At 39.7% G+C, this 9,670-nt stretch overlaps 5 protein-coding genes across 5 annotated transcripts; 3 read left to right on the top strand and 2 right to left on the bottom strand.

The window, feature by feature from the left end:
- Positions 1–1,390: 1,390 nt before the first annotated feature.
- Positions 1,391–2,541, bottom strand: Tsp_11738 (transcription factor AP-2 alpha). The gene is made up of 3 exons (XM_003372703.1): positions 2,321–2,541; positions 1,878–2,166; positions 1,391–1,684 (listed from the first exon to the last, which is right to left on the bottom strand). Exons 1-3 carry the CDS (start codon positions 2,539–2,541, stop codon positions 1,391–1,393), a joined length of 804 nt encoding a protein of 267 aa, XP_003372751.1.
- Positions 2,542–2,887: 346 nt separating this feature from the next.
- On the bottom strand, positions 2,888–3,516 carry Tsp_11737 (conserved hypothetical protein). Its single transcript, XM_003372702.1, has 3 exons — positions 3,409–3,516; positions 3,081–3,221; positions 2,888–3,049 (listed from the first exon to the last, which is right to left on the bottom strand). The coding sequence occupies exons 1-3, from the start codon at positions 3,514–3,516 to the stop codon at positions 2,888–2,890; spliced, it is 411 nt and encodes a 136-aa protein (XP_003372750.1).
- A 1,191-nt stretch (positions 3,517–4,707) lies between these two features.
- Positions 4,708–5,314, top strand: Tsp_11736 (putative LSM domain protein). Its single transcript, XM_003372701.1, has 3 exons — positions 4,708–4,780; positions 4,946–5,192; positions 5,233–5,314. Exons 1-3 carry the CDS (start codon positions 4,708–4,710, stop codon positions 5,312–5,314), a joined length of 402 nt encoding a protein of 133 aa, XP_003372749.1.
- Positions 5,315–6,376: 1,062 nt separating this feature from the next.
- Positions 6,377–6,700, top strand: Tsp_11735 (hypothetical protein). The gene has a single exon (XM_003372700.1). The coding sequence runs from the start codon at positions 6,377–6,379 to the stop codon at positions 6,698–6,700; it is 324 nt and encodes a 107-aa protein (XP_003372748.1).
- A 328-nt stretch (positions 6,701–7,028) lies between these two features.
- Positions 7,029–7,748, top strand: Tsp_11734 (hypothetical protein). The gene is given in 4 exon segments (XM_003372699.1): positions 7,029–7,097; positions 7,144–7,345; positions 7,361–7,623; positions 7,677–7,748. 4 exon segments carry the CDS (start codon positions 7,029–7,031, stop codon positions 7,746–7,748), a joined length of 606 nt encoding a protein of 201 aa, XP_003372747.1.
- The last annotated feature ends 1,922 nt before the right edge of the window (positions 7,749–9,670 follow it).

The raw sequence follows: 9,670 nt of genomic DNA, 5'->3' as shown, positions 1-9,670 counted from the left end.
TTTTTTTCTTTTTTTTTTTGTTCCTTCAACCCAAACAGCAGCTGGGTGGAGGAAAATTATTTTCTCTTCGATCCGTCGTTATACTGGCATTTCTATTTCTGCATATGCATTTTATCCTCATGTCAGAAAATCCAACTCACCCCAACCCATGCCCCCTCTCCCATGTCTCGTCATACTGTAAATGTTGATGTGTAGCGGTCAACGTTTGACAAACGGCTCGCCGCGGGGTTTCGTCGCCATCTGACGCTTGGAAAATTGTCCGGCGACGTGAAGTCTAAATTCACGGTCCAGGATGGGTCAAGGATCATCGCCAGCTGCCTGGTTGGATTAGATGGCCCCGGTGGGCACCAGAATTGGGCCAAACTGTCGACCCCGAACCGCACGCAACAAACACAGCTTTTTCCATTGAAAAAAAAGAAGCTTATTTCCCAAAGTCCCAAACAATTCGACCCTGGCTAACCAACATTCATCAGGGTCATTGATTACATTCTGTATCATTCGTTCATTCCATTTCGCATCTCTACGAGAATAATCATTACTGTTTTTTATGCAAAATTTGATTTTTAAATTGAAATATATTCTTATTCAATTTCACAAATAAAAGTGAAAAAAAATTGAATTAAAAATTTATCCTATATTGAATGAAGTTGGTTGAAAAACTTTTTCCCGCCAAATTTCTGCATACGCACAACAACAACAACAACAACAACAATAGTAGTGTAAGCAGAAGAATTCGCGTTCTCCATTCAATACAAAGAACACACATCTGGCTATAGCAATTTTGCTAATATCAAAATAAAAATAAAACAAAAAAGAAAAAGCACTTAACGTTCGTTGCTTTTAGTAAGCAATCGTCGGCTTTTAATGGCCGTTGCTGCTTTTTGGCGCGTCGGTTGGGCGGTAGATATCACTTTTGCATCTGCGTTATGCTGCTGTCTGTTATCACGCAACAACAACAACAACAGCCAATTTAAAATCCACTTTCCACCAAAAATATTTTATTCAACATTTGTTTATTCAATACACATCTTTCCACTGTTGAATCAGTCAGTTATCTCATTCAATTTTTTTCCCATTACAATCATTTCACACAATGAAATATACTTTCTTAACGCTGCGGCCATTTTATTTATGTAAAGCAAAATTATTCCATTCTACTTCTTCTTTTAAATAATTCTCTTCAACTTACACTCTGTTTTTTGATATGCAAATTTGCCTTTTTTTATTTCACTTTTGTTTAGAAAAATTTCGCCAATTTGAACTGACAACATCAAGATTTTATTTTAACAAAACTGTTTTATCTCTTCTATTCTTCTGCTAGAACGTTCATCGCTTATTGAACATTTTTACATGAAAAATCATCCAGTCGGGCCTGCATCCACCTGACTGCTCAGTAACGTCCCTCAGCAACGCGATGAGCTGTTGAACAGGATGCGGAATTTCCTTCCGTCACCTCCGCCCTGGTTGACCGCGTGGTGCAGGAGATACCAAGTCCGTTTCGACGGGCAATCTTCGGGTGCCTGTTCGACCCACCATTCTCGAAATATTGTCGTATGGCAGACGTGTAGGCGGTATTCAACTGACGGTGTCCTTTCAGGTGCCGCTCCACCGCCATAAGACGATGCCTGGCCTGATTTAAATTATCCGGGAGATCCGGCAGTCCTGCATACCATGGGAGGCAGACCTGCTACTTTTCTCCTTCGAAGGTCAGCGTCTCCTCAAACTTCTTGAGCGCCTCCTCATCCATGGCTGAGACGTCTTCCTCAGGGGTGAACCCCAGCGCCTCAATTTCCCAAAATTTCCGCAACGGAGTCTTCGATCTTCGTCAAGGGGGATGCTAACTTGCCTGTCGGTAACGGACTAGTTCGTCCGCATACTACCCAAATGAATAGCGTTTCCACAGCTACTGGGCCGCCAGTCTGTCCTCTGCGGACGTAGCCCCTGGCGAATTTGAAATAATGATCGTGATCGTTCGTTCGTTCAGGTGGTACTGTTGCGGGATAGCGTCCAAGTGCGGCCAGTTCTGTAGGTCGACGGCAGGTAGCCGGATCTCTCCGCAGACCTGCGGGATAGCCAATGTTCTCACGTAGAGTCTTGACGCTGGATGGCCAGACCCTTCGTTGGGTCACAGCAGGAAGTCGACCTTTCCCAGTCGCCGCTCTGGGCCTGCAATGCCGCCGACTGTCACAAGACCAACATTTTCATACGGTCCGGCCAGGCTGAGTGCGTCCGCCAGGTCCTTCCTTAGAACAAGCCTTCTGATCCGCTGTCGAAGAGGCAACTGGCGACCACATAGTTGCCGTGCTCGCCGCCCCTCAACCGCTGAGATTCAGCTTGTCCGCCTGCAACTGAGCAAAATACAGGAACTTCTGCAGGTCGACCTCGCTGCCAAACTCTGATGACACTTCGGGGTCCCATTCTCTCTGCAGTGCAGGCGGGAACTTTCCCTTGAGTTGTAAGACACCTCAGGCTCTTGGTGAGTCTGAACTTAGGTTCTGCAGGTTCAGGGCTATAGTACCTCAGCTGTTCCGTCCGGAACATCCTCCACCGCGATGGGGGTTTCTTTCCCCATCGACTATGTTGACTAGTTCTAGCACCACCATCGCGCCAGTCGAGAAACATCACTAAGCTTCGATCAATAAGGAAGTGGGCCGTGGTCAAGGCCAACTCCTCTTGCGCGTCGTGTCCAACAAAAGTCAAAGGTCGATCATTTATGGAAGCTCTTTAACTTCGCACAAAACCGTTCGTAATTCGTCGGGAGAAGTCAAGCATTGTCCCAACGTTGCCTTCAGGGCTATTTTCTCCGATCACACCAGACGCTTCCAATATCTTCCTCACCAGGAAGCACGTTCCTGAACGATGACATCCGTGCGTCCAAAGCGCGTCTTCAGCAATTCGACGGCATGCGGGTAATTTGCGCCAAAATTCGGCATCCCCTCGATGGCCGTCGCTGCTTCACCGGAAAGGCTCGACAGCAGATAGGTGAATTTTGTGGCGTCGTCCGAGTCTTCATGACGGTGGTCGCCAGCTTGGAAACGGTCTCAGAACGCTAGAAATTCGAGCAGCTTGCCCAAAAACACTGGCAGCTTCAGTTCCAGCTGCTTTCCACTCGCCTCTGGCTTACTGCTACCACGGCGATCGCGAGCTTCAGGCTTGACGTGGCGCTCAGGTAAAGCATATTCGAGCTGTCGGGTTTTGGCGCGTCCCGCTCGGCGGGTCTTCTGTATCTAGCCATAAAGTCTTCCACTAAGTGGCCTCCTGGTCTCGTTCCTCGTCCGTGAGAGCCTCTTCCAACTGAAGTTACAACTTTAACGTCTTATCGCAAAACGCATCCACTGCCTCAAGCAATTCTTGGACGTCGTCCAGATACGACTCCTCCTCGCAATGTTATGCTAATTCATCGACTACGTCACGAAGTTTCGCCCTTCGAATCTCTACTTCGTTCGCCAGAGTGTCGGCCTTCATGGTGATTGGTTTCGAACTGGGAACGCACGTCAAATCAAGTGGATATACCATTGTCTATTGCGTAACATCCTTGCTACAATCTAGCTCTAAGGACCAAAATGTTAGCGATGAAACTGCTGTCGCCTACGAGCTAGTGGACTGTAAGTTTTGTTCGGCGGTAGGTCAACTCAACAATGATCACCTAACCGCAATCCGACTCACGTTCTCTTCTGGATATGACACAAAGCAGGACAAATCGATAGAAGCGAAGGTACAAGCTTAAGAACAAATAGAAACGTGAAAGGACAACTCACAACACAATAAATGAGCGCAAACACAAAACAGAACGTTTTCCACTGGCATGACTACCCAGATAACGCATTCCTCTTTGCCAACTTGGCCCCCTTTCTCGGCAACCTACCAAAAGCCACAATAACCAGAATTCAGGTGTAGAGCCATAAGTTCTCTATCGAGTACTTTCTAACAGTTGTGATTTTCATTAAAAAAATACAATTTATAAAAGTAAGCAAAAACCTGAATGTTTAATAAATTTGATTTGCCTGATAAACAAGAGGATAACTGCTGCTCTACTCGAAAAACATAATTATTTTCATGTGCATATTAATTGTCACCTATTGTTGCTTTTTTATTATTTTTGTTTTATTTTCAATGCAATTTTTAATGCAACAATAAATATTAAATGCCTGTATTGATGAAATGCATTTTATCAAAATCATTATTTAAAAAATTCTTTTGCCCATGATGTTTCTTGTAAAGTTTTTTGAAATGTTGTTTGCGAATATGCATACAATGTTGTCTTTCTGCGTTACATCATGCTGCAATATTTTGTATTCTATTTCTTGTAATCTTTCCACATTCCTATAATTGCTATTCCATACAGTTGAAAAGAATTTGCCCAAAAATTTATAATAATTTATGAATAACTAATAAATATTGAAAATATTTTCACAGCTATTTTCAAAAATCTTGCAAGTGCCAATGAAATACTGTAATTACAAATGATAAATTACCGGCTAGAATTTTATTATAAATTATTCATAAATCTATTCACTTTATAAATTCGGTATAGTTATTTTATTCTAAAATAATATTCAAAATGATTATATGTTATTATTTTTATAGTCACTTTCATAAAAATAAATACTTGCGAACTGATCTACAAAACTTGAAAATTAAGCAAAAGCGGTGATACAGTAATCCATCATTTTTATTTACACCTTACAAAGTTGACTGCTTGTGATAATGTCTCTTGGCGTTCCTTTGAAAATTTTACATGAAGCAGAAGGGCATATTGTTATGTTGGAAACCACCACTGGTTAGTAGAATTTTTAAATTAGTTTAATCTGTTTATAACATTGATTCCAAATGTATATACATTTCAATATCCGTTGTATGAGCGTACAGTTTTACATTTCAAGCTAAATGCGTCATTGGAACATGTTATGAATACATAAAAAGCCCATCAAATGTCGTATTTCAGGCGAAGTATTTCGTGGAAAACTACTGGAAGCAGAGGACAATATGAATTGCAATATGACTGATGTGACAGTTACTTATCGTGATGGCCAGGTTGCACAAATGGAGCAAGTTTACATAAGAGGATCGAAGATTCGTTTTTTAATTCTGCCGGATATGCTGAAGAACGCTCCTATGTTTAGAACTATGTTGAAAGGAGTGCCAAAAGTTCCTGCTCCACCACGTGGAAAAGCGGCCGCTTTCAAAAGCAAGTTTTTGATTTAATGTTTATGCGAAATTGTTTTTATACAGAATGTTTTGTCACTTTAAAGGAGGAAGAGGCCGTGGGGTATTTTCTGGCCGAGGCTTCCGTGGCAGGGCAGTGCCACGTTGAATTGCAATAAGAAGATTCAAGCTTTTATTGAGATTATTGAAACCTGAGTAAAATGTGGAAATTAAAATTAATTATGCACCAAAAATGCATTTGTTTTTTGTTGATGAAACGAACAGTTCCTGTTTAAACCTGATATTCATTATACTGTATTAACGTGTGGATATATATAGATATGAGGTCTTGTGAAATACTTTGCGTGCTAATAATCTCGGTTGCGTTAATTTTTTTGTTTTGATTCTTTGAATGCTCTCTCTGGCTACTGTGTTTGTGTTACTTGGTCTTACGTCTCTTGTCTCGATGTCCGTGATTATGCAGATCAAAGTGACCAAACCTCAATAAGTTATGGGCCGTGACCACGTGGCATTTGCGCTGAAGATATGAGTAGTAAATCGTCGAGACAATTATATGATGGATTTCAAGTTCGAAGTTGACAAACTTGAAAGTGCAAGTAACTGGAGTCGCTGGAAAAGATGAATTCCGCTTGTACTACGTCATCATGCTGTCCTTCATGTCGGTATTGGTAAGAAGGTTGCACTGAAGGCTTGTGAAAAGGAAGATACTCTTGCTCAGCTTATTCTTGTCAGTTCGATGAATGATACCAGTGTTGAGCTGACGGCCACATCTAAATCTGCAGCCGAAAATTGTTAGAAGTTGACTGCTGTTTATGAGCAGAGCAGTGGTCACCGAGTGGTTAGACTGATGGAAGTGTTCTTCAAATGTGCAAAAGTGCCAGGGGAAGACATGGCAAGGTATGACGTCAAGCTGCAGAAGCTTTTCACAGATTTGAATGATGAACTGGAAAGACTGACTGCCACTCATTTGCTTGATCCGCTGTTAATGTTAATGAGCAGAAATATGTCAACGTTGCCTCAAGAATACTTTGAATTTAAAACCGTTTGGGAAAGCGTGTCTGTTGGCGAAAGGTCTGTGAATTTGTTGATAGAGGGCTTATTGCTGGCTAATCGAGATGCGACTCCCTAAAAGACGACGGACTTATCAGTTGCATTGACGGTGAAAACACACCATGGGAAATGTCAAAAAAGATAGAAGAAAGTGCTTTAAATGTTATGGGATTGGGCATCTCGTAAAAAACTGTACGATGAAGATAGTGAGGAATGCTGGGCAGTCAGGCAGTTCCTTGGTGGTGAGAGTTTCTTTTGTTACCGCGCTAAGGACAACAGAAGCACCTATAGAATGTGTCTAGCTGACTTTGGTGCTTCACATCATATCACGCGTAATAGGGAATGCTTCGTGGACTTTGTGACATTTCCAAAGCCTCTGAATGTGAAAGTCAGGAACGACAATGCCATTCCTGCCTATGGCCGGGGCACTGTAAACTTCAAGGTCTTCATTAACCTACATCCGGGCACCTGTCTACATATGTAGACACAGCACTCTCTTTTTTTATGATTTTATTGAAATAATTCATGTGCTAATAGTCAGTAAAATGCTCTGAGATTACCACATTGATCATTCTTGAATGTGGTCCATGTTTGTGTGCATTATGGAATCTGGGGCAGTGTCTCTGTGGATAATATGGAGTAGATTAGCCAAACAGGATGCCAACAGTGGGTAAATTATGCGTCATGGTTGTCTGTCAGTGCTTTGAGGCCTTCTTGACGTTTCTCTAAGAGTCACTGTTATTTGCTGAATGTGTGACAAAAACAGTCAATTGTTTATGGTAGCTAAAAAAACTGGGTGAGCGATATTCAGTATGCGGCTATTTATTGCTAAAGATGATCAGTTGTGTTCAACATGTGATTGCACTTTTGCATTTTACCATGTGTATTGACCATTTGGCCATTTGACCAGAAACGTACGATTTGAAGATCAACTGGATATGTGACGCGGAGAATCGTTATGCTCTGAAAGGTTTGTTATATACTGGCAGAAGTGGTGAAGAACGCCAAATTGGTCTAGCCAACACTATTGTTGAGCAGTTGGCACAGCTATTTGTGAACTCTTACAGAAACGTTTTTATGGACCGTTATTTTGCATCATATTCCATTGTACAACATCATCTTGAACAAGGTTGAACAACTGTAGGAACAGTCTCTGTGAATCGTGACGATGTACCGTTATGTTTGCGGCAAACTAGAGGACGCGATGTTTATTCAAAACTGATAATTAAAGGAAAGTGGACACTGAACAGGATGGAAGATGTCTGGTATGTGCCCAAGCTAGGTTTGAACTTGTTCTCCATTGGAAAAGCTGTTGAGAAAGGTTTCAAGTTCATTGCATACGCGGATGGATGTACCTGTCGTAAAAATGCCTGCGTGAAGCAGTGTGGCGTACGTAATCTGAATGGGGTTTATGAGCTGCATAGGCGCGTCTGAATTCCAGAGAAGTAAAAAGATTGAAGCTTCAACAGTTTGATGTGAAGACTGCGTTTCTGTATGATGTGCTGAAAGAAGAAGCAGCCGGAAAGATTTGAAAATGGCACGAATGAAGTCTACAAACAGAACCGTAGTTTGTATGGCTTGAAGCAGGCGATATACTCCCACAGAATACTTCAATGGCATGCCGCTCGTCATTGATTGGCCTTAAATTTCATTGGTTTTCATGCCGGCTAAATTTCATTAGATGCTGTTGCTATGAGTTTTATTCGTTGTCGCAAACCTAAATTTTTACTGGTTGTCATTGTAATGCGTGTTATTTGTCAAATTTTGATTTCATTTTAATTTGACGACATCTAAAAGAAATTGATATATGACTTTTTCCATTTTTCGCATATTTTTATGCCTATTTTCACTATATTAGGCTGGTATTCCCACTGTATTTCTTTGGTGAAGAGAAATGTTGATATTCATGCTATTATTTACAAGCCTTCAACTGAAAATGCTTATTTCAGCTGAATGATCTGATCTAATTGACTTGACAAACTGATGATTCATATGACTGCGGTTGCAAAAATTTTTTTAGCTCGTTGTTACTTTTGCCGTTGTGTGTTCACTGTGAAACGCTTATTCCATCCCTATTACTTGCAATGCACACCTAATTTGGTTTTTATTTTGTTTTATTGTTAATGGGATATTCACATAAATCACTAAATCTATCCGCTTACACTCTAATACTTCTTATCTTTTCAGTCTTATTGATCGGTGCCTTTTAAAAATCAAACAGATTTAAACTAGTTGAATTTTTTTAATAATCAGTCGCAAATTGCTAGGCATCCAAGGTTAAAAAAATCTTGTGGTTCAAGATGAAAAAGTCTAACAGTATTTTTTCTGTTTAAAAATTAGGGGAATGTATATATATATAAATGTATATATATGTATTATATTATATTATATTATATTACATTATATTGTTGTGACAGAAAATGTTAAACCAAAAAATATATATATAATGAATCATTATTGCAGTTGAAAAAATTCATTTCTCAATATATTTCTTCATTTTAATAATAAAAATATCATTTTAATATTTTAATTTATTAACTTTGTAATTCATATTAAATTTGTTTTTAAAAAATTAAAAATTATCAAGAGATATTTTAAATATTTTAAAAGTATAATTTATGCATTGTTTCTCCTTTATATACAATTTATTTTTCATTTCAGTGGGGCAGTGAACGTGGCGTAAACGTATCACTTGCCTGGGGTTGTGCAGAGTTGTTATATCGGGGTTCGAGTCCTGATATGAAAAAAGAAAATTGCGGCGTACAGCGCAGCGCAATGACCGTGAGTAGAGCTAACAAGCAAAAGCTCTAATACACAAAACAGGGTTTGGGACGTTCCCAACCCTAGGATCCCTTTTCACAATAAATTTTGAGAATATACAACAAAATGAATCCTGATCACGAAGCAGCATTTACGAGAGCTAAAAGAAATTGATATATGACTTTTTCCATTTTTTGCATATTTTTATGCCTATTTTCACTATATTAGGCTGGTATTCCCACTGCATTTCTTTGGTGAAGAGAAATGTTGATATTCATGCTATTATTTACAAGCCTTCAACTGAAAATGCTTATTTCAGCTAAACGATCTGATCTAATTGACTTGACAAACTGATGATTCATATGACTGCGGTTGCAAAAATTTTTTTAGCTCGTTGTTACTTTTGCCGTTGTGTGTTCACTGTGAAACGCTTATTCCATCCCTATTACTTGCAATGCACACCTAATTTGGTTTTTATTTTGTTTTATTGTTAATGGGATATTCACATAAATCACTAAATCTATCCGCTTACACTCTAATACTTCTTATCTTTTCAGTCTTATTGATCGGTGCCTTTTAAAAATCAAACAGATTTAAACTAGTTGAATTTTTTTAAATAATCAGTCGCAATTGCTAGGCATCCCAAAGTTAAAAAAAATCTTGGTGGTTCAAAGAATGAAAAAAAAGACCTTAA

The sequence above is a fragment of the Trichinella spiralis genome, assembly GCF_000181795.1.
Source record: "Trichinella spiralis strain ISS 195 chromosome Unknown Scfld8, whole genome shotgun sequence".
In the NCBI taxonomy this organism is placed as follows: domain Eukaryota; kingdom Metazoa; phylum Nematoda; class Enoplea; order Trichinellida; family Trichinellidae; genus Trichinella; species Trichinella spiralis.
Note: the sequence above shows the minus strand (reverse complement) of the source record. Positions and strands in the feature narration are given on the sequence as shown.

What these genes read in the sequence shown, in the direction of transcription:
- Tsp_11738 (XM_003372703.1), bottom strand. Translation starts at nt 2,541, where the DNA reads ATGTTCCGGACGGAACAGCTGAGGTACTATAGCCCTGAACCTGCAGAA. An exon ending in GGACAAGCTGAATCTCAGCG is followed by an intron (nt 2,167 to 2,320) that starts GTTGAGGGGCGG and finishes GCGGCATTGCAG; the next exon opens with GCCCAGAGCGGCGACTGGGA. An exon ending in AAACGCTATTCATTTGGGTA is followed by an intron (nt 1,685 to 1,877) that starts GTATGCGGACGA and finishes GAAAAGTAGCAG; the next exon opens with GTCTGCCTCCCATGGTATGC.
- Tsp_11737 (XM_003372702.1), bottom strand. Translation starts at nt 3,516, where the DNA reads ATGGTATATCCACTTGATTTGACGTGCGTTCCCAGTTCGAAACCAATC. An exon ending in GAAGGGCGAAACTTCGTGAC is followed by an intron (nt 3,222 to 3,408) that starts GTAGTCGATGAA and finishes GGCTAGATACAG; the next exon opens with AAGACCCGCCGAGCGGGACG. An exon ending in AGCTGGAACTGAAGCTGCCA is followed by an intron (nt 3,050 to 3,080) that starts GTGTTTTTGGGC and finishes TCGAATTTCTAG; the next exon opens with CGTTCTGAGACCGTTTCCAA.
- Tsp_11736 (XM_003372701.1), top strand. Translation starts at nt 4,708, where the DNA reads ATGTCTCTTGGCGTTCCTTTGAAAATTTTACATGAAGCAGAAGGGCAT. An exon ending in TATGTTGGAAACCACCACTG is followed by an intron (nt 4,781 to 4,945) that starts GTTAGTAGAATT and finishes GTCGTATTTCAG; the next exon opens with GCGAAGTATTTCGTGGAAAA. An exon ending in GCGGCCGCTTTCAAAAGCAA is followed by an intron (nt 5,193 to 5,232) that starts GTTTTTGATTTA and finishes GTTTTTATACAG; the next exon opens with AATGTTTTGTCACTTTAAAG.
- Tsp_11735 (XM_003372700.1), top strand. Translation starts at nt 6,377, where the DNA reads ATGTTATGGGATTGGGCATCTCGTAAAAAACTGTACGATGAAGATAGT.
- Tsp_11734 (XM_003372699.1), top strand. Translation starts at nt 7,029, where the DNA reads ATGCGGCTATTTATTGCTAAAGATGATCAGTTGTGTTCAACATGTGAT. An exon ending in GCACTTTTGCATTTTACCAT is followed by an intron (nt 7,098 to 7,143) that starts GTGTATTGACCA and finishes TACGATTTGAAG; the next exon opens with ATCAACTGGATATGTGACGC. An exon ending in GCGTACGTAATCTGAATGGG is followed by an intron (nt 7,624 to 7,676) that starts GTTTATGAGCTG and finishes AAAAGATTGAAG; the next exon opens with CTTCAACAGTTTGATGTGAA.